Source organism: Ovis canadensis, chromosome 1 (genome assembly GCF_042477335.2).
Source record: "Ovis canadensis isolate MfBH-ARS-UI-01 breed Bighorn chromosome 1, ARS-UI_OviCan_v2, whole genome shotgun sequence".
Lineage (NCBI taxonomy): Eukaryota > Metazoa > Chordata > Mammalia > Artiodactyla > Bovidae > Ovis > Ovis canadensis.
This window is the reverse complement of record NC_091245.1, coordinates 205,399,067-205,422,053: the sequence shown is the minus strand read 5'-3', so window position 1 is coordinate 205,422,053 and position 22,987 is coordinate 205,399,067. Positions and strand designations below refer to the sequence as shown.

The 22,987-nt window shown below is 38.2% G+C and overlaps 1 protein-coding gene across 7 annotated transcripts in view; it reads left to right on the top strand.

The window, feature by feature from the left end:
- Positions 1-22,987, top strand: part of VPS8 (VPS8 subunit of CORVET complex) — a 395,845-nt gene that overhangs the window by 290,544 nt on the left and 82,314 nt on the right. For all 7 annotated transcript variants that reach the window (XM_069558731.1, XM_069558750.1, XM_069558751.1 and 4 more), the window contains 5 exons: positions 3,826-3,915; positions 6,773-6,815; positions 10,600-10,703; positions 18,059-18,140; positions 18,476-18,558. In XM_069558731.1, coding sequence (XP_069414832.1) covers positions 3,826-3,915; positions 6,773-6,815; positions 10,600-10,703; positions 18,059-18,140; positions 18,476-18,558 — 402 coding nt within the window. The remainder of the gene's footprint in view (positions 1-3,825; positions 3,916-6,772; positions 6,816-10,599; positions 10,704-18,058; positions 18,141-18,475; positions 18,559-22,987) is intronic.

Below are 22,987 nucleotides of genomic sequence, written 5' to 3'. Positions count from 1 at the left end.
GAGAAACAATGAGAGAGCATTTTCTTGGGCTCCACAATCACTGCAGATGGTAACTGCTGTCATGAAATTAAAATTTTCTTTCTCTTTGGAAGAAAAGCAATGACCAACCTAGACAGCATATTAAAACAGAGACATTACTTTGCGAACAAAGCTATGGTTTTTCCAGTGGTCATGTATGGATGTGAGAGTTGGACTATTAAGAAAGCTGAGCACTGACGAATTGATGCTTTTGAACTGTGGTGTTGCAGAAGACTTTGAGAGTCCTTTGGACTGCATGGAGATCCAACCAGTTCATCCTAAAGGGAATAGTCCTGCATATTCATTGGAAGGACTGATGCTAAAGCTGAAATTCCAATCCTTTGACCACCTGATGCGAAGAGCTGACTCACTGGAAAAGACCCTGATGCTGGGAAAGATTGAAGGCAGGAGGAGAAGGGGACGACAGAGGATGAGATGGTTGGATGGCGTCACTGACTCGATGGACATGAGTTTGAGTAAGGTCCAGAAGCTAGTGATGGACAGGGAAGGAAGCCTGGTGTGCTGCAGTCCATGGGGCTGCAGAGTCAGACATGACTAAGCGACTGAACTGAAATGCTTGATAGAATTCACCTGTGGAGCAGTTGGTACCTGGACTTTAGTTTGTTGGAAGTTTTTAAATCGTAATTTTGGTTTTGGTACTTGTGGTTGGTCTGTTCATATTATCTATTTCTTTCTCTTTCAGTCTTAAAAGGTTGTATCTTTCTAAGAATTTGTCCATTTCTTCTAGGTTGTCCGTTTTACTTGTATATAGTTGTTTGTAGTAGTGTCTTATGGTTCTTTGTGTATTTTTGGTGTTGGTTTAAACTTGTTTTTCGTTCTGCTGTTAAGTCCTTGTGTATTTCAAATTCTTCTTGTTGAATTCTTCAGCTTTGATAATCCTCTTTTCTATTTTCTTTTTGTTTCAGTTATCACTGTGTTCATCTTATTTTCCCTCTTTCAGATAGCATTTTATTAGTAATGCTTTGAACTCTTTTCGGGTAAATTATTTATCACTTTTTGTTTCCCATCCCCTTAATGAATTTTTCTCTTTCATCTGAAACACATTCCTCTTTTTTATATCTTGTTTGACGTTCTCTGTTTTTCTCTGTGAGATTATGTGAAACAGCTCCCAGTCTTGAAGGCATGTCCATATGTGGGAGCATCCCTATGAAGTCTGCTTGTCCCCAGTGGCATCGGTGGAAGAGCTAAATTTAAAGTGAGCGTAGGCTGCGTCCTTCCCTGTTTTGTGCTATCAGGCTCTGTATTGCTGGCATGCAGGGCTAGAGTCTCTACCCTGTCAGGGGTGATGCCAGGGCCTGAGGGTCTGGAGCAGGGTTTCTTCCCAATGTGATGGTGCTTTCGCCATGGTTCAGGGTATGGCTGGGACCTGATTGCTTGGGACTGCACTTCTAAGATTGTTCCACTTTTTTTTTTTTTTTAAATTAGCAATTATTATTTACTTATGGCTGTGCTCAGTCTTCATTGCTATGCATGAGCTTTCTCAAGTTGCAGTGAGCAGGAGCTACTCTTGTGGTGAACAGGGGCTGTTCTTCCTTGTGGTGCATGAGCTTCTCATTGCAGTGGCTTCTCTTCTTGCAGAGCGCAAATTCTAGGCCCCCAGGTTTCAGTAGGTGTAGCACACAGGATCGGAAGTTGCTGCTTGTGGGCTGAAGAGCACAGGATTAGTAGCTGTGGCACACTGGCTTAGTTGATTTGCAGCATGTGGGATCTTTCCAGACCAGGGATTGAATCTGAGTCCCTTGCATTTGTTATGCCCAAGTCGCGAAATCTCCCAACGACCACCAGGGAGCCGATATCCGATGCAAAATCAAGAGAGTTTTTTATTACCAAGCTCCAGCTGGGGCTCCCACCGTTACCGACGCAGCGGCTATAGGGAGGAGCCCCGGGTTGTGGATTACATTGCTTATATAGGGAGTATACATGGAAAAAAAGGATTTCTAGGTAGGAGGATGTCTGATAGGTCACTTTCTTTTGAAGACTTGTGTGTTGGTTCTTGACTGTTCCCTATTGTCTAGGTAGACCACAAGTTCCTGAGTGTTAAGTCAGGAGATTTTGATCTGGGGTCCGATTGGCTCGTGGGTGGTGGGGTGAGGTCAGGGGATTTCCAAAGGCTGTTTTCCCGGAACCTTACAAAATGGAGTTTTTCTTTTAACAAAATGGAGTAGCTTAGGTTCTTCACATTGGCTGATGGATTCTTAACCACTGGACTACTAGGGAAATCCAATGTGTTCCCTTTTTTTCCTGGTGTGCACACATTGGGTAGAGGCAGGGTCTGGGCCAGAGTGGCTGAAGCCACACTAATAAGCTGGATCCGTTTTTACCTTTGTGCAGTTGCATCAACAATGGCAGTCTCCACCCTAGTTAGAGGCAGGCTGAGGGCCTGGGCTGGTTCCAGTCCTTCCTGATGCTTGCACTTAATTGTGTGCAGGCAGTGACAGACACTGCCAAGGCTGGAGGAAGGGTCAAAGTCGAGGCAGCTGCTGCTCCCTCCCAGGTACAGGCATGCACGCTAATCCCTGCAGTGGCTCTCCGCTCTGGCTGGATGCAGGGCCCTGGCATGAGGTGGCTCCACTCCCTCCATGGCCACTTGGGCTCATTGGAAATGAAATTTCTAAAAGGAAATTTTTTGAAATGACTTTTTAAAGATTGATTAGTGCTGGTATGTGCTGTTAATTTTTGTGCGTTGTTTTCCAATCTTGTATTTTTTTTTATTCCCTCATCAGATGTCTGGGAACTCTGGGATATTACTGAACAGAAGCAGTGATAATATACGTTCTCTCCTTATTTCTGATTAAAAAAGTTGGAGAAGGAAATGGCAACCCACTCCAGTATTCTTGCCTGGAAAAGTCCATGGACAGAGGAGCCTGGCGGGCTGCAGTCCATGGGGTTACATGACTGAGCATGTGTGCATGAGGATGGAGGGAGATGGGTTGGTAGCAACAAACTGGTAGAACTAAAAAAAGATGAATAATAAAAGGGGATGTGTCTAACATTTTATATTAAATATGGTATTTATTTTAGGATTCTAATAGATGATTTTTATTAAACTAAGAAAGTTCAGTTACCAGTTTGGGTTGCAGTGTTTTATATTTTTGTTTTTGTCAGAAATGGGTGCTGCATTGTATTACTTTTTCTGCATTCATTAAGATGATTACATCTTCCCTCTTTGATCTGTTCACCTGTTAATATGTTATTTGTGCCTTTCTTTTTTCTTACTCCTGAGAAAGTTTAATTCTAATTTATTAGTCTTTTCAAAGACTAACGTAGGATTTTTTAAGTGTTGTTTCTTTTTATGACATTCTTTTCTGTATTTATTTTCTTTTTCTTAGCTTAACTGATATTTCTTTTTTAACTTATTAGAAACTCTTAGTTTATTAATTATTGTTAAGATCCCATAAGCTAATTTATAGTGTTTTCACTGTCATTTTGTTCTAAATATTTTATGAATATTTAGAATTGACACTTGTCAATTTCTGGTGTAGATTATTACTATTTATGTATATATGTTACTTTTTGTTCAGTGGATATACATAATTCAGGTGCATAACAACTTTTTAAATAAGTAAAAAGAGAATGAATGACTTTGGTTCACTTGTAGTCCCAAATAGGCCACTCTAAGACTAGAAAGACAAATATTTGCATGTTATGCTGTAGAGTATCAGTAATATACTGTTTAGCATATGAATTCATTATTTATTATTATGGAGCTTTTTCATCCTTACTAGGATATTTTAACTCCACAAACAAGATTTTTCAATAAAAACTTTATCTGTTTTTCTTTGCTAGATTACCCAGAAGTATCAACTTTGTGAAGTCACTGCTTATCTATTAGAAAAGAAAGGAGATATTCATGGTGCCTTCTTAATAATGCTAAAGGTAACATTTTACTCTGTTTGCTTTGTCATATTTCTGTCTAGCCCTCTATCCATTTATCAATTTATTTTTTTTCTTGTGATAAAATTGACATATAACATTGTGTACGTTTTCATCAGTTTCTTATATTTCAGAGTAAATTGCAGACAGCAGTACATTTTATCCCTAGATACTTTTATCATGCATGTCTTTAACTTGAGTCAATCTTTCTTTGTATTTTTTTCAAGGTAAAATTTACATCCAACAAAATCCTCCAGTTTTAAATGTACCGTTTAATGAATCGTAACCAATGCATGCACTTGGTTAACTCCAGTGCCTAACAAGATAAGAGAACATTACCTTCAGCCCAGAAAGTTCCTTCACAGTCAGTTCCCAATTCTGTCCCCTCAGAGAGAACAATTTGAATTTTTTTCTCTGTGGATTAGTTTTGCCTTTTTGTTCATTCATACTAATGGAATCATCCCATAGATACTCTTGTATAATTCTTCTTCCATTTGGCATAATGTTTTCAAGATTTATCTCTGTTATTACATATATCAGTTCCTTTTATTGTTGAGTAGTAATTAATTGTATGATTATATCACAGTTTATCCACTCTCCTGTTGATTGACACCTGAGCTATCTCTAGTGTTTTGCTATTATGAGTAAAGTTGCTATGCCTGCTCCTGTACAAAAATGTTTTCCTTTCCCTGGGGTCAGTACCAGGGAATGGAATTGGTGCCTCACAAGATAGGTAGAGGTTTAGTTTTATAAGAAATTAGCAGACCTCTTTCCACAATGGCTGTAGCATTTTATGTTCCACCAGTAATGTATGAGAGTTCTGATTGCTCTACATTCCAACAGCAGTTGGTGATATATAGCAGTTTGTAAAAAATTTCTTTTAATTGTTATACAATAAAATTTACCATTTCAGTGGCATTAAGTATATTCACATTGCTATGTAACCTCGCTACCATCCATCTCTTTTTCAACTTCCCAAACTCATTAGACCAATTATTCTTTCCTGCCAGCTAGCCCCTGGAAACCACCATTCTACATTAGACTCTGGGAATTTGATCACTAGGTACCTCACATAAAAGGAATCAAGGAATTTGTCCTTTTGTGTCTAGCTTGTTACAGTTAGCATAATGTCTTCAAGATTTATTCACATTGTAGCACATGTCAGAATTTCATTCATCTTTTAAGCTGAATAATATTCCATTATATATATACTACATTTTGTTTTTCCATTCATTCAACAGTGGACACTTGGGTTACTTCCACGTTTTGATTGTTGTGAATAATGCTGCTATAAACATGGGTGTACTAATATCTTCTTGAGTCCTTGCTTTCAGTGGGATTGCTGAATATATACCAGAAGTGGGGTTGCTGAATCAAATGGCAATTCTATTTTTAAGTTTTAAAGAAGTGCCATACCGTTTTTCTATAGCGACTATTACTATTTTACATTCTCAGCAGCAGTGCACCAAAGTTTCAATTTCTCTTCACCAACACTTGTTATTTTTTATTTTCTTGGTAATGGCCATCCTAATGTGTGTGATTATATATCCATTTTTTAAACATTGTCATCTAGCTAGGAATAGATTAGGGATGTCCTATTTATATTTTAAAAAATAGTTCACATTAGCTTCTAGTTTTTTCTAGCCATATAATTGTGAAACAAGCCAATAACAATATTCCACAGAGAATCTGTATAGGCTCTTAACCCGTTTTAATCTCTAGGTCACTCTTTCATCTCTTTTTCCTTGTAATTTATTTGTTGATGATACCATGAACCCAATTTTAAAGGATAAGTAAATGGATGGGAAATGGAGAAGTGAGAGATCTTTGCAGGGAATAAAACGATTGTTTGCAAAATACAGAGGAATACAAACTGCTAGGAGCTGAGCCAGTAGCTTTACTAGGGCTCAGCTATCAGTGTATAAAAAGGCAGGTCAGGCTGGAAACAAAGACTCGATCCAGACTTGGAAAGATTTTGTAGGACACGCTAAAGAATTAGAGCTGATTATGTTTTCAGTCAGGATGAACTAAAGGTTTTTAAACAAGAAGCTGATGTGAAACTTTGTTTCATAAAGACTGCTCTGTTGACTGTAGGAGAATCTGTAGGATGCAGAGAAGGAAGACGTAAAACTGGAAGCCGCACTTGCGAGGCTATTGCAGCAGTGAATCAGGAGGGCTTGAGTGGGTGTGACGGTTCTGGTGAAGTGAAATGAGAAGGTGGATTTAAGAACTTATTGATTATTTGAATATGGTATGGGGTAAATGAGAGGGAGCAGTTAACGATGATTCTGACTTTTAGCTTACCATTAGCCTATAAAGGACCTCAAAGAAAGAAGCAAATTTGGGGTAGAAGGGATGTATTAAGGTCAACTTCAGTCATATTAAAAAGCCTTTGGGATGTCAGTTAAGAGTGTCTCAGGATCCAGAATTCAGTGGACTAGTGGATGCCACAACTGCAGATCTCGAAGATGTCACACCCAAGGCTGTGCCCTGTGCTGTGATGATAGACTTGTCATGTCCTTTTCATTTGCATCCATCCCTTTTTCTCATAATTGAGTGTGAATTTTATTCCCTTATCCAAAGCATGGATTAACCCTAATCCCCATTACTGTGCCTAAAGGCTAGCAATGATGACTGTGTGGTGGTACAACAGAAGCAAAAGTGAGGCAGAATAAGTGATATTTGATACTTTGGGTCACTTCCAGTACTACTAGCTATGTTTTCTGTATACACAGATGTTCTTCTCTGAATGACAGAGATCATTCTTAAAAACCTTGTTGTTTCTTGGATTTTACCTTTAAAATATGTTAATTCAGGTGTTGGTGGATTGGAAGTATAAAGTGTTCCTTTTACCTCCTAGAGACTACAAAGCAAACTTCAAGAGATAATACGTCAAGATGAAAGTAAGTTCTTGAGTGTAATTTGCAATTTCTCTTTCTGTGGACCCCATGTTTTAAAATGTATTAAATGAAAAACTACATTTATTAAGTAATAATTACATTGATCTGTATATTGCTGTTTATCATTGATCCAAATTTTGATTTGTTTTCAAGGCTCATAATAGGAAGTAATATAAACCATTGTGCTTTTGTGATGCTAATTGTCAGTACTAGAGGTCATTTCATTGTACAGAAAATTAGATATTCTTCACTGGTATTAATTTTTGGCTATACTTTTGTTCTTATGTTTTGGTTATTATAAATGAGATACATAACTTAATTTTAAAAATTAATGTGCTGAACAACAACAAAGCAGAGCTTCTAATCAGTAAGAAATAGCCAATGTTTCTGTTTTGAGCTTACATGATTTTAGCAGAAAGCAGTAAAACTTGAAGTTTAGAATCTTGAATGACTTTGTCACAGATAGATATGTGATTTTTATTATATTCCTTAATACTAAAAAATTATTTGTTTTGTAAAAGTGTGGTAAAATAAGTGCCACATAAAATCAGTTTTAACCATTTTTAAGTGTACAGTTCATTAGCAATAAGTACATACACACTGTTGTACAGTCACCACCAGCATCCATCTCTAGAACCTTTTCACCTCGCCAAATTGAAATTCCATGCCCATCAGTTACTCCTTATTCCCTCCTCCCCACTCAGCCCCTAGTAACCACCATTCTGCTTTCTGACTTGATGAATTTGATTACTCTGGGTTAGGTATCTCATATAAGTAGAATCAAGTAGTAATTGTCCTTTTGTGTCTAGCTTATTACACTTAACATAATGTCTTCAAGATTTATCTATGTTGTAGCACATGCAGAATTTCACTCTTTTTTAAGGCTGAATAATGCTCTTGTTTTATGTATATGCTGCGTTTTGTGTTCCCATTCATCTATCAACGGGCACTTGGATTGCCTCTCCCTTTCGACTGTTGTGATTAGTGCTGCTGTGAACATGAGTATACAGACATCTCTTTGAGTCCTTGCTTTCCCTTCTTCTGGATATATATTGCTGGATATGGATTGCTAATCTAAATGGTCGGAGAAGGCGATGGCACCCTACTCCAGTACTCTTGCCTGGAAAATCCCCCTGGACAGAGGAGCCTGGTAGGCTGCAGTCCTGGAGTCGCAAAGAGTCAGACACGACTGAGTGACTTCACTTTCACTTTTCACTTTCATGCATTGGAGAAGGAAATGGCAACCCACTCCAGTGTTCCTGCCTGGAGAATCCCAGGAATGGGGGAGCCTGGTAGGCTGTCATCTATGGGGTCACACAGAGTCAGACACGATTGAAGTGACTCAGCAGCAGCAGCAGAAGCTAAATGGTGGTTCTGTTTTTAATTTTTTGAGGAAACACCATGCCATTTTCCATAATGGCAATATCATTTTACTCTCTCACCAGCAATGCACACGAGTTTCAAGATCTCCACATATTAACTAACATTTGTTGTTTTCTGTTTTCTTGGTAGTAGCCACCCTATTGGGTATGAGATAGCATCTCCTCGTGGTTTTAATTTGCATTTGTGTAATGATTGGTGATGTTGAACATTTTTTTCTTGTACTTAGTTGGCCATTTTCTTTATCGTCTCTGGTGAAATGTCTGTCCAGATCTTTTGCCCACTTTTGAATTGGATTATTCATTTTCCTGTTCCTTAACATTTTCAAAATAGCTCTCCCAAAGTTCAGAGAATCACTGGATAGGTGATTTTTAGATTGTTTTACCTTTTTAACTCACTAACACATTTCTTGAATTCCTTGGCCCACACAGTCCTCTAAACACCTTTAGCCTAATTCCCCATAGAGTATTTGTTCTTAGAACTTCCATAAACAGTTCACTTTTCTTTATGTAGTTCAACTAAGCATTTAGTTACGGTTTTTGTGCTGTCAGTAAGTGTTCAATTTGACTGCTAGATTTGTTGCAATTATAGTAGTTTTCTTTTCCAATTTTCTGTTATGAAAATAATTTTTGCAGATACTACATGAAAGAATATGGGAAAAATAAGAATGTTTCCCTAAATCACTACAGTGATTTGCAGGTGATATGTCTAGGGAAGCCAGTTCTTTGAATTCCAACGAGGATAAATTTATCAGTAATAGTCTCATAACTACCATCTACTGTCAGATTCAATTTTGACAGTGTGCATTGGTGGTATAGTAGTAAGCATAGCTGCCTTCCAGTTTTGACGGTGTGCTTAAGAATTTTGGAGGATTTGGTAATTGCACAACAGTGAGCTAGTTCCTGTGGGTTACACACAGATGGCTAAAACACAGTCCTTATCCAAAGAGCTAACTCGCTTGAAGGAGATAGATATGTTAAAAAAAAAAACACAAAACTTCCAGTGCAGGTAGAGTCAAATACTGTAGTAGAGATGCAGTGAGAGTGACAAAGGATTGTGCACAGTTGGGGGACTATCTGTAATTGAGTTTCTTTTGTGGAAGATGCAACCTTGGAAGTAATCATGACTGGAATAATGAGTAGGAATTTGAAAGACAAAAGCAAGGAAAGGAGCTTCTGGGTTGAGGAGAACATGAAGATGAAAGTGCCTGACTAGTAACCTTGGGAAATAATCTGGTGGAATGATGCCCCAGGATGTTTACTGTGTTTACTTAGGATCAGAGGTTTATTGACATTCTGTTGGTAAAAATTAGTTTTTCATGGGTGAGACTCACGTTTGGACTTGTGCTTGAGAGAACTAGTGTTGTTTAGCTACTCAGTCGTGTCTGACTCTAGCAACCTCATGGACGGCAGCCTGCCAGGCTCCTCTGGGATTTCCCAGGCAAGAATACTGGAGCGGGTTGCCATTTCCTTCTCCAGGGGCTCTTCCTGACCTCTAGTCAAACCCATGTCTCCTGCATTGGCAGGCGAATTCTTTACCCCTGAGCCACCAGGGTAGCCCTAGGAGAACTGTAGTGGCAGTATAAAAGGGAACGAGGGAGCCAAGATTTGGAAGTCAGAAATTAAGCTACAGTGCAAACGAGGTGCTGAAGGGCTCCGTCAGATAAAAGCCATGGATATATGGGAGCATGGATATGGAATTAGCAAAATTAACTATTTATTTGAATGTATGGATGAAAGCATTAAAGATGGTGAAGATTTATAAACTGCTTGACTTAAAGGTCATGATTCTGTTAGTTTGGAAATGTAAGGGTTTGGAGCATATTTGAAGTGAGAGGACTGGGCTAGGTTTTGCACATACGAAAGTTCAAAGAGATTGCAGGATGCCCATGTAGAAATGGATGCCTAGAGCCTGGTGAGAATTCAGCCTGCAGATTATGAAAGGAGTAAGAGCTGGCGGTGTATATTTGAAGGTTATCAGCAAGGACATAGGAGGTAAAACCAGAAGAGTGGCTGAAGTTATTGGAAAAGAAATGAAGAGAAAAGTGCCTGAAATAGTATCTTGAAGAAATATGTACATTAAAGAAATAGAGGGAGACCTGTAAAAGATATTTCTACAACAAATCCACAAACAACTGGGGATTTTTCCATAGCTAAAGTACATTAGAATGCTAAGTATTAATATGATGTGCTTTCTATGTCCTAGGAATGTCAAACATTTATATAGAAGGCTGTTGCAAACAATTATCTACTTTTTAATCTACTAAACCTCAGTATCAGGTTTTACACATGATTATATCATTGAAACCTAAAAATATACAGAGAAAAAAATGTTTCATTTTTTACAGAAGCTTTGAGATTATCAGTATTATACCCTTGAGTGATATTAACAATTTTTCTGACTCTAGATACCAAAGAGGATCCCTCATTGAAGGATGTTGAAGAGACCATGGTAGAGACAATTGCCCTCTGCCAGAGAAATTCACATAATTTGAACCAACAGCAGAGAGAGGTAGGAGAATGACTACAAAGCCTTCTAAAAGTCTGTTCTAGTCTGAAACTAGAAATTAATTCTATTTCCACTGCCCTCTCAGCTACCTGAATTCTATGCAAATGGATTTTAATCACCATTCAGTGTTCCCAGGAGTATATGACTCCTAAAGTTATTACGGGAAGGGCCTGTCTGCTTTGTTCTCACAAAAAGCTTTATATTCTTAGATTTGACTGTGCTGCAAAACTTAGGTGTGTGAATACTAGATGTCCTTGTTCTCTTTGGACGGAGATTTTGTGTATTCCGTGTAGTGGTACTATGGATGTGTCATCTGTTTATCATCTCTTTTATTCCCTGGGGATAAAGCGAGTATGAAGATCTGGAGGAAAAGCCTCAAGGGATACAGAGAAAGCAGGAAAAGGTCAAAAAGGCTACCATACAGTACTTCTCAACCTTGGCTGCACATAAGTCACCTGGGGAGCTTTGAAAGCTCCCAGACTGTACCCATGATCAATTAAATCTAAGTCTCTGGGGCTGGACCCGCATCATCAGTGTGGTTCTGTTTCTTTGTTTGTTTTTCTGTTAGGAGGAGAAGGAAGGACTGGCTTTATTACTTTGCTAGGCACAGGGGGAACATAGTAGGCTAGTGCCTCAAAAACTGCTAACCCCTCCCTAGTGAACGTCTCAAAGCTTCCCACTTGTTTCCACTGTTGCAGCCAAGGTTGAAACCACATCTGTAACAGATTCCAGACTGCAAAAAGGGAGTACACAAAGCTGAAGGAGGAGGTATAGTTGAGCACCTGGTGTGGCTAGGAGTTACAGCAGCGAAGCAGAAACAAAGGGGGTGAGATGCCACTTGACAGCTAAGACTCTGTAGTTTTAAGAAGTAAGGTTAGCAGTATGATGTGGCGTAACTGTGCCTGCCTTTCCAGTCTCTGGCCTCTGGCTTAACACCACCTGGCCTCCTTCCACTGCCTGGGCTTCTGAAATGGGAAAGGGGGTAAAATTTTTCATAGATAGTTTGCCATACGTGTTACAGTGAAAACAGTAAACTTGCGTGTTTTCTGTTCTTATGAGATGGGTAAATTTCTCCTTTGTTTTTTTGTCAAGGCCTTTTTTCAGGTTATAAATTTTGAACACCCTTTAGAATATAAATTGTGTATAACAAACTCATTTATATAATGGATGTGGGTTTTTTTTATTAAAAAACTTTGAGTGAAATGATGCATGCCCATTATTTTTGTTATCCTGCAATACAAAAAGTTATTCAGAAGGACATTTAAAAAAAAGTATCCTGTATCTATCATATCAGAAATAACCATCATTATCATTTGATGAATATCACTGTAGACATTTTTTTCATCTGCCTAGGTTTACATAATTTTAGAAAAATTGGATCAAAAATGCTTTCTTTAAAAATGCAGTATTTAACCTCATTTAGGAAGGCTGTGTAAAACTGAGGAATTTCTGAATTTAAAATAAATAGTGCTTTACTATATTATCTATTAATCTGTCTGAAGTTTAAAAAATCTGAATAACTATAATAGACTGGAATTATCATTTATAATTACATTTCAGTTTTTATAGTATCTATGATATGCAGCCAATAAAGAAGTTTATGTGAGCCCGTACACACTTGCTCCAGCCTCTCTTCTCTATCCCTCTGAATTTTTATTATGTTTTTTTACCTCATTGAGGTTAACAAAACATTCTTTTCTATATCCACAGTTCCCATAGTGTTTAATCTTTATTTAAATGGATTATAAGCTTTACACTGTTCCTTTTTCTTTTAAAGTACTTTAAAAAAAATTACATATTTTTGTTAATGGCTGCACAGGGTCTTCATTGCTATGTTGCAGGCTTTCTCAAGTTGCAGCGAGTTGGGGCTATTTGTTGTTTTTCTCGGGCTTCTCATTGCAGTAGCTTCTCTTGCTGTGGAGCATAGGCTCTAGAGTGCGCTGGCTTCAGTAGTTGTAGCTCGTGGACTCAGTAGTTGTCTCTGGAGCTCAGGCTCATAGTTGTGGCACGTTGGCCCAGTTACTCCGAGGCATTTGAGGTCTTCCTGGATCAAACTCTGTCCCCCATAGTGGCAGGTAAATTCATTCCTATCCACTACGCTGCCAGGGAAGTTGTACACCACTCCTTTTTGCCATGATTTCTCCATTCGTGAGTTTTTATTTTATCTTTTGGCTGTCTATATTGTACATGGTTATATTTTGATTTAAAAAAACACAAAAGTAAGCTGTGTTTATATATATTTAATACTATGTGATCACTCACCTAGAGCCAGACATCCTGGAATGTGAAGTCAAGTGGGCCTTAGAAAGCATTACTACGGACAAAACTAGTGGAGGTGATGGAATTCCAATTGAGTTATTTCAAATCCTGAAAGATGATGCTGTGAAAGTGCTGCACTCAATATGCCAGCAAATTTGGAACACTCAGCAGTGGCCACAGGACTGGAAAAGGTCAGTTTTCATTCCAATCCCAAAGAAAGGCAATGCCAAAGAATGCTCAAACTACCACACAATTGTACTCATCTCACACGCTAGTAAAGTAATGCTCAAAATTCTCCAAGCCAGGCTTCAGCAATATGTGAACTGTGAACTTCCTGATGTTCAAGCTGGTTTTAGAAAAGGCAGAGGAACCAGAGATCAAATTGCCAACATCTGCTGGACCATGGAAAAAGCAGGAGAGTTCTCGAAAAACATCTATTTCTGCTTTATTGACTATGCCAAAGCCTTTGACTGTGTGGATCACAATAAACTGTGGAAAATTCTGAAAGAGATGGGAATACCAGACCACCTGACCTGCCTCTTGAGAAACCTGTATGCAGCTCAGGAAGCAACAGTTAGAACTGGACATGGAACAACAGACTGGTTCCAAATAGGAAAAGGAGTATGTCAAGGCTGTATATTGTCACCCTGCTTATTTAACTTGTATGCAGAGTACATCATGAGAAACGCTGGGCTGGAAGAAACACAAGCTGGAATCAAGATTGCCAGGAGAAATATCAATAACCTCAGATATGCAGATGATATCACCCTTATGGCAGAAGGTGAAGAGGAACTAAAAAGCCTCTTGATGAAAGTAAAAGAGGAGAGTGAAAAAGTTGGCTTAAAGCTCAACATTCAGAAAACGAAGATCATGGCCTCCGGTCACATCACTTCATGGGAAATAGATGGGGAAACAGTGGAAACAGTGTCAGACTTTATTTTTGGGGGCTCCAAAATCACTGCAGATGGTGACTGCAGCCATGAAATTAAAAGATGCTTACTCCTTGCAAGGAAAGTTATGACCAACCTAGATAGCATATTGAAAAGCAGAGATATTACTTTGCCCACAAAGGTCCGTCTAGTCAAGGCTATGGTTTTTCCTGTGGTTATGTATGGATGTGAGAGTTGGACTGTAAAGAAAGCTGAGCACTGAAGAATTGATGCTTTGAATTGTGGTGTTGGAGAAGACTCTTGAGAGTCCCTTGGACTGCAAGGAGATCAACCCTGGGATTTCTTTGGAAGGACTGATGCTAAAGCTGAAACTCCAATACTTTGACCACCTCATGCGAAGAGTTGACTCATTGGAAGAGACTCTAATGCTGGGAGGGATTGGGGGCAGGAGGAAAAGGGGACGACAGAGGATGAGATGGCTGGATGGTATCACTGACTTCATGGACATGAGTCTGAGTGAACTCCGGGAGTTGGTGATGGACAGGGAGGCCTGACGTGCTGCGATTCATGGGGTCACAAAGAGTCAGACATGACTGAGCAACTGAACTGAAGCCTTTTTATCTTTCAAACTTTGTCTCCTCCCTAATATCTACTGAATATTCTTCCTTCTTCTTATGGAAAGCTTAAGGAAAAGTGACAATTATGTTTTATAAATAAAGCCAGTAGGCTCACATAAGCTGAAATATGTCCAGATTCACATATATTAACAGTAGAATTTGAGCAGGTCAGGAAGCAACAGTTAGAACTGGACATGGAACAACAGACTGGTTCCAAATAAGGAAAGGAGTATGTCAAGGCCTATATTGTCACCCTGCTTATTTAACTTCTGTGCAGAGTACATCATGAAAAATGCTGGGGATGAAGTACAAGCTGAAATCAAAATTGCTGGGAGAAATGTCAATAACCTCAGATATGCAGATAACACCACCCTCATGGCAGAAAGTGAAGAAGAACTAAAGAGGAGAGGGAAAGAGGAAAGGGAAAAAGTTGGCTTAAAACTCAACATTCAGAAAACTAAGATCATGGCATCTGGTCCCATCACTTCATGGCAAATAGACGGGGAAACACTGAGAGACTTTATTTTTGGGGGGCTCCAGAATCACTGCAGATACTGACCGCCGCCATGAAATTAAAAGATGCTTGCTCCTTGGAAGAAAAGCTGTGACCAACCTAGACAACATATTAAAAAGCAGAAACATTACTTTGTCAACAAAGGTCCATCTAGTCCAAGCTATGGTTTTTCTAGTAGTCATGTATGGATGTGAGAGTTGGACTGTAAAGAAAGCTGAGCGCTGAAGAATTGATGCTTTTGAACTGTGGTGTTGAAGACTCTTGAAAGTCCCTTGGACTGCAGGGAGAGCCAACCAATCCATCCTAAAGGAAGTCAGTCCTGAATATTCGTTGGAAGCACTGATGCTGAAGATGAAGCTCCAATACTTTGGCCACCTGATGCAAAGAACTGATTGATTTGAAAGACCCCGGTGCTGTAAAAGATTGAAGACAGGAGGAGAATTGGACAACAGAGGATGAGATAGTCGGATGGCATCACCGACTCGGTGGACATGAGTTTGAGTAAACTCCAGGAGTTGGTGATGGACAGGGAGGCCTGGCATGCTGCAGAGAGTCAAACATGACTAGGGTCAGACACGACTGAGCAACTGAACTGAACTGAATCTGAAATATGTCCAGATTCACATATATTAATGGCAGAATTAGATATTAAATTCATGCCTGCAGAACTCTACGGATTATTCTGATTATATTTGAACTTTTATCTCTTAATCATAGACAGAAATAAGGCTTCCTTTGATTTGGTGAAAGGGTAACTTATTCTGTATTTTTTTTTTTTTTCAAAAATGTATCTGAGCTGGTATGTGAGTATTCCTCTGTTAGACATGCATTCACCTCTCAACACCACTCTCTATTTGCCCCCACCCTCTGACAACTGGTTTTTGCTTCATTTTTGAGCAACTTTCATAACAACAAAAAAACATGTGAATGTTAGTTTTTATTCAAATATTATTTTTGTGAAAATGCTGAGCTGATTATATGTATTATATGTAATATCACACATTAAGTTTGGGGGATATTCATGGTTGTTTGCCTTTGTTCCTTTTTGTTTTTGTTTTGGAGACAGTGAGAGAGAACAAAAGCTCTGGCCACGGACCCTAAGCTAACTAAAAATTGGAAGTATCCAAAAGCTTGATAATGTACTATCTGTACTGTCTCTTCCCCAAAGTTTCTTCAGTTAAAGTCAGAGTGCAGGAAGTTGGGTTGTCAGTCCTTTTCCAGGTGGAATCTGTACTTGTCGTACTTTGTATGTCTGTCTGCCCCAGTGTCCAGTGATTACATATAATAAAAAATATGTCTTTTTTATGCACATAATTCCGTGAAGAGGAAATTGGTTGGTTATGTAACATGACAAAGTAGTTCCCGTTGAGTTGCGCTGCTCTCAGGGGTTAGGATTGTCATTATCATAATTGTTATTTTAGCCTGTGAGTTTTTAGAGTTATCCAAGTTAAAATTTTAAGAACCAGCCTTAAAGAGCAAGAGAGATGAAATATTTAAAAGGTATTTGCCATATATTTCTGGTTAATATGGAGATTTAATTGAAAAGTTCCTCTCTTTAGGGTATAAATACTTCCCATGGCTCTTATCTCTACAACCATGCTTCCCCAGTCTGCTATTTATAAATCAAGAATAAAGTAACCTTTAAAAAGGTAATTCACCTAAAATTCCTGGATTAAATAAGGAAAAATTGAAATCAAATTTCTAAATATATTATAAAAACCAAAAAGGTAAAATTTAGGTATACCATATACAGTTAGATTAAAAGACAGAAAGAAATGATGTGGTTTAAAAACAAGTTGAAATAGGCAGCTGAAAGACAAGCTAAGTAAAGCCATCTAAGAATAAAATACAAGATTAAAAATTCATGAGTACTAGATAAAATAAATTAAAATTTCAATAAAATAAAGAATTGTCAGTATACAACATGGTTAAAACTAGTATCTTAAAAACTAGAAGAAATACTGTTTAAAAAAATAAAGCATAAAATCCTGGCCTTAGAAAACCTCAAATAAGGGCTTCCTTGTAGAGCCTCTTTCAGTGGGAGGCTGCCCAGTTGGAAAGTCTCCCGGTTGTGAGCCTGTCCCCTTAATGGGGTCCCTGAGTAACCATGCTTGTCCTGCTCTGTCAGCACTGACTTTTCTTCATGCCTGTTTCTTCATGGATGTTTGCAGGAATAGGTCTCTTCCAAGATTCTGGGTTAAATGAGGCCTTTGTAAATCTCTACCCAACAAGAAAATATGCTTGAAATTTTAAAATGTATTAGTTTGATTTTTGATGATGAAGATTTTCTCTAAGGCTTAGCAAGAATACATATGATGCACATATGGCAGTGTATAATCTTTTGGCAAATTACTCAACTTCTCTAAGCTTCAGTTATCTTATTTCCAGTAAAGGTAATGCTTACTGTATTAGGTTATCATGAGATTGAATTGCCAATTGCAATGAAAATTGTATGGAAGCACTTATTACAGTACCTAATATAATAGGAATAAATAAATGATCTATTAATTTATCTCATAATTTAATTTTCTCATAAATAAATTTCCAACCTTATTCTGTGGTTGGGACTATTGAAATAATGTTAACTTCCACTTCTTAGTTTATGATGACTGAGGAAATACAAAATAATGCTTGACACAGGAGAAAACTTGAGATAATTGTATTCATTTATCTTGCTTGATGTCAAGCTCACAAGAAATGGAAGGAGGGTAGTTGTGGTAGTTCTCTGTCCCCTTCTGCATTACATAGGGCTGTTTAGACATTTAAGAATAGCTGGAGGCTCTGCTCTGGCTCCTTTGAACCTCCCTTCTCCTGAGACACAGAAGATTGCAGTTCCAAGGTCTGGACTTACTTAACTTCAGCTTCCTTAATTTTCCCAAGGTGCATGGTAAAGATATCTGTTCTGCTTATGGTTTTTGCTTTTTATTGTCTCTTCCTTGTCACGTATTCCGTCTTTTCTTTTTCTGGTTTTTACCAGCAAGTGTGTATGAGAAGTACATTTCAGCCTGTGAAACAGTAGGCTGATGTTAGTTATTCTTACAAACAACCCAATACTTTTGTTTTTCTGTGACGTTATAGGCACTCTGGTTTCCGTTATTGGAGGCAATGATGGCCCCTCAGAAGCTGTCTAGTTCAGCTGCACCTCATCCACACTCTGAAGGTAAGTTTATCAGCATCCATCTATACCATCACTCAATTTTTATCTGCTAGAAATAGTCATTTAGATACCTTCTCCCAGCATCATATTTTTATTATTATCCTTAATGAAATCATATTGTAATGTTGATCTCGTTTTTCAGGTTCTCTTCTTTCTGAGGCACCAGTTACATCCTTTGTCTAAATAACAATAGCTTTGCAGCTTACCAGGTTAACTTTAAAATATCAAACTGACCTTGGTTAGCTAAGTTTCTAGGAAGTTTTATTCCTGTGACTTACAGGAAAAACCTAAAACTCTGATTTTAAACTAACCTTAATATTAACATGTTGTTATAACAGCTCTGAAATCTTTGACCATGCAAGTTCTCAACAGTATGGCAGCATTTATTGCCCTCCCATCCATCCTGCAGCGAATTTTACAGGTGAGCTGAAAGGGTAAAATTCAGTGTCAATCAATTTTAACTTATATTTTAGTTATGTATAAATAATGTTTAAACAGGTCTCAAACACAATGCAGCTGATTTTTGGCATTAGATAAATATCTAAGATACGACTATGACTCTCATCCTTTAGCTCTCATCCAGTGATGTCAGTTCACTTGGCACACAACTTGCAGCCTTCAGTTGTTCACTGTGACCTTGGGATTCAGACACACAAGCTTCTTTTTGGTGTCCTGTTTCCAGCTGGTTACACTTCTTAGTGCAGAAAAAACCCACATAAAAATTGTTAATATGGACATTTCTTAATCTTGTTACTTAGGTTTTCTAACTCATCCTAAAACTTTGTCTAAAACTCTTCTCCTACTCTTCAGCAAAAAGGCCTGAACCTTTCCAACTTCATCAAAAAGAGAATGCTAAAAATATGCTAAGATACTTTTAGAAAACTCTGTGAACATTCTTGGGGAAACAGTAGGAATTATCCTTAGAATCCATTTTGTCTTTCCTTACTTTATGCAGGATAAGTGAAAAGTGAAAGTGTTAGTCGCTCAGTTGTGCCCAGCTCTTTAAGACCCCATGGACTGTAACGCGCCAGGCTCCTCCTGCCCATGAAATTCTCCAGGCAAGAATACTGGAGTGGGTAGCCATTCCCTTCCCCAGGGAATTTTCCCAACCCAGGGGTCAAGCCCTGGTCTACCACAATGCAGGCAAATTCTTCACCATCTGAGCCACCAGGGAAGCAGGATACAGACACACCAAAACAAAGCAAAACAGTAATATGATGCTGTTGATCTTCATAATTTTCAAATTATTTTTATCCAACCAAGAATGTTGCTTTCAGCTCTCTTTTAAGACTCTGCAAACTCTCCTTTCCCATCTGGTATGAAGCAGCTGGGCCTTTGCTGATAAAGACTATATCTAACAGTCTCTCACCACATTGTATGTTATCGTTTAGAATGTATCTTCACATGTATCACTTCGTTTGATCGTTATCATAAGTTGAATAATAATTTGGTACAGACAGCTTTTCTTATATCCGTTCTAAAATACATTTGTCATAAGGTTTTAGTAATATATGAACTATCTCTATAATGCAGGAGTACTTTAATTTACCAAGTATATTAGAAAAAAATGAAATCCTAAAGCCAAAAGTGTCTTCCCTCTCATTATACACATTTAGCTTTATGTTGAGCTTTCATCACATTTTAATACATACATTATAATAAATAAAAATTGATTTTTTCTTTTGGCAAATGCATATATATAATTTTTTTAAAAAATAGTGTATTTCAAGACTCATATCCTTGAAGGCTTTTGGTATTTGAAAATCTTTATTTTTGTGTTATACTGGTATTCATTGTAGTTGTATTCTTATCATTTCCACCATCAGTGGTTAACTCACACTAATCAGGAGAGTATGCTGATTGTTAAATTCCTGTTTACACGTAACTTTACCTTATGTTTGTATAGAATTTTTATTTTTTCCAGTTGCTTTCACAGAAGCTCACAAGAATCTCTTAAAGTAGGTGGGGCTACTGTAAAAATTTCTGTTGATGAAGGAGAAAACTAAAGTATAGAAAGTTAAGTAACTGATCCACCAATAGAGGTAACATCCAGACTACCGTCAAAGTCTCTGATCTCTTAATATACACTGTCTCCCACTATATCACGTAGGCTCCTTCATTTGCTTCATTCAGTCCCTGGTGTTCCGTGGCACTCTAATCTTATAAATCTAGTGGCTTCCCTGGTGGTTCAGATGGTAAAGAATCCGCCTGCAATGGGTTTGATCTGGGTTCAGTCCCTGGGTTGGGAAGAGTCCCTGGGTTGGGAAGATCTCCTGGGGAAGAGAGACCACTTCAGTATTCTGGCCTGGAGAATTCCATGGACTATACAGTCCATGGGATCTCAAAGAGTCAGACACAACTGAGTGACTTTCACTGGTTTTTTGAGGAGTTAGTTATTAATTGGTTTATATATTGTATGTTACCCTGTTTGGTTAATTATCTGTGTAGATGGAAAAAAGACACAGTTCTTGCCCTAAAAGACCTATGGAGAGACAAGAAAATATCTGCTATAACAATTCATAGGGCTCTAAACAGCAGGTCATATTGGCCACCTTAAGGATTACATGCTCTGAACCCCAGGTAGGGTAATTGCTACTTCTGTGTCTGTACACTTTCAGTCCACCGGGTAATAGCTGGAACAGCCATGTGAAACCATGACTCTGCCTCTTGACTCTACCTGATTCACTCAGAGTGGGCAGCTGGCCAAGAGGGGCCAACCAGTATCCTTTTCAGGAAATTTTGGAACTGAATTGAAAAGGTGAAGAGTTTCTCTGCAGTTCTCTGGATTAGATAAGGTACAAAAGTTCAGGAGCTGACAGTGACTACCTTTCTGTCACATGGACTGAAATAGTATAAAGTTAATCTTCAGAGAGAAGAACAATGAAGCAGGCACACAAAGAGGAGAATAGACAAGATGCATGGAGAAGAGAGAAGATGGAAGGAGAGGATTCAAGACATTGGGAGAGGAGTGTGGAGAGAAAATCCTGAAGGTGTCTGCATCCCTCATTGTGGTTCTTAAGCCTTACCTGTATTCCTTTGTTTGGATCCTTAAACACCCCGGCACCTTTACGATTATTATATTTTTTGAGTAAGATAGAATGAGCTAGGTTTCTCCTCTATAGCCAGAGGAATACCAATGAAAGTATATATGTGAGACAGACTGTCAAAAGATTTCCTGGAGGAGTAGATGTCTGAACTGAATCTTAAAAAGCCTAAAGGAATCAGTGGTTTATTAAAAAAAAAAAAAAGACTATTCTAAGCAGAGTGAACTATATATAAAAGAATCTGAGGTGAAACATGATTGGTGGTATGTCTGAGGAGTTGCAGATGTTTAAGTATGCTTGGAACATAGGACAAGATTAAAGTTGCATCACAGAGCTGAAGTTTGGAGGCAGGGGCCCTGTCCTTAATTGCTTTGTAAACTGTGGAAGGGACTTTGGTTTTTATTTTAAATTCACTAAATACTCATTAAAAGATTTTAACCAGAGGACTGATGGAATGAGGTTTCTGTTCAGAAAGATCACTCAGTCTGTATTATATAGGATACAATGGATGGGATCAAGACTGAGACTGAAAGCATAGAAATACCCAGAATGTATTCATTATAGGTACTCACAGTTTGTTAATTGAGTTACATAGAATGGAAGGAGAAGATGGATTCAGAACTTGCTTAGCTAACAGAATTTAATTCACCTTTTGACTGACTAGATGTGGGAAAACACAAGAAGAACCCAGGTAAGCCCCTGATTTCAGTTTTGTTTGGCTAACAATGAGCAGTGGGGAATACAAGACCAGATTTCATAGGAAGAGGTAAGAAGTGGAGAGGAAGATTTGGAAGTCATCAGTACAGAAGTAGTAGTTAAATTCTTTGAAACTAGAGGAAGTTCAGCATGAACAGAATTGGTAAAAAAGGCTTAAGGCCAAAATGGAGTTCTAGGAAACATTTAAGTTTCAGAGGGTTTACCTATTTTTATTGCCCCTTAGAACAGAAGAGATATTGACATGATGAGAGGTTCTCAAAGATCTTCCTGGCCTAAATGTTCATTCAAAATGTTCCTGGGGACCTTAATTGTACAGGTTTCATTCATGAACATTAGGTGATAAGTCAGTATTTTTTTTCCCTTTCAATTTTGATAAGTTAGTATTTTTAAGGGACCATATTTATGTTATATACATTCTGCCTTTACTCCCTGTTCTTATCTTCACTCTGTGGCAGAAGTAATTTTTGGCTTCTGAAAAGCTGCTTATGATTGTTTTACTAAGGGAATTAATACAAACAAATGACTAATATTCTCTTGGCATTATTCATATTTTAATGCTTGATCAGTAAAAATTTTATTTTTTAAAATTTATCTTTATTGGAGCATAATTGTTTACAATGTTGTATTATTTTCTGCTCTACAACAATGTGAATCAGCTCTATGTTTACATATATGCCCTCACTCTTTAGCCTCCCTCCAACCCCGTTTCACCCCATCCCACCCCTCTAGATCATCACGGAGTACCAAGCTGAGCCCCCTCTGCTATACAGCAGCTTCCCTTATGTATGGTAGAATAAGTATCAGAAAGCAACAGAGGTATTCCTATTTGCAAGAACATAGATGGGCCTAGAGAATATTATACTTAGGGAAGTGAGTCAGAAATAAATACTGTATTATTGGTATTGTTCAGTCACTAAGTCATGTCCAGCTCTTTGCAGCCCCATGGACTGCAGCACACCAGGCCTCCCTGTATGAAAAGTGAAAGTGTTAGTTGCTCAGTTGTGTCCAACTCTTTGAGACCCCATGCACTGTAGCACCACCAGGCTCCCCTGCCATGGAATTTTCCAGGCAAGAATACTGGAAAGTGAA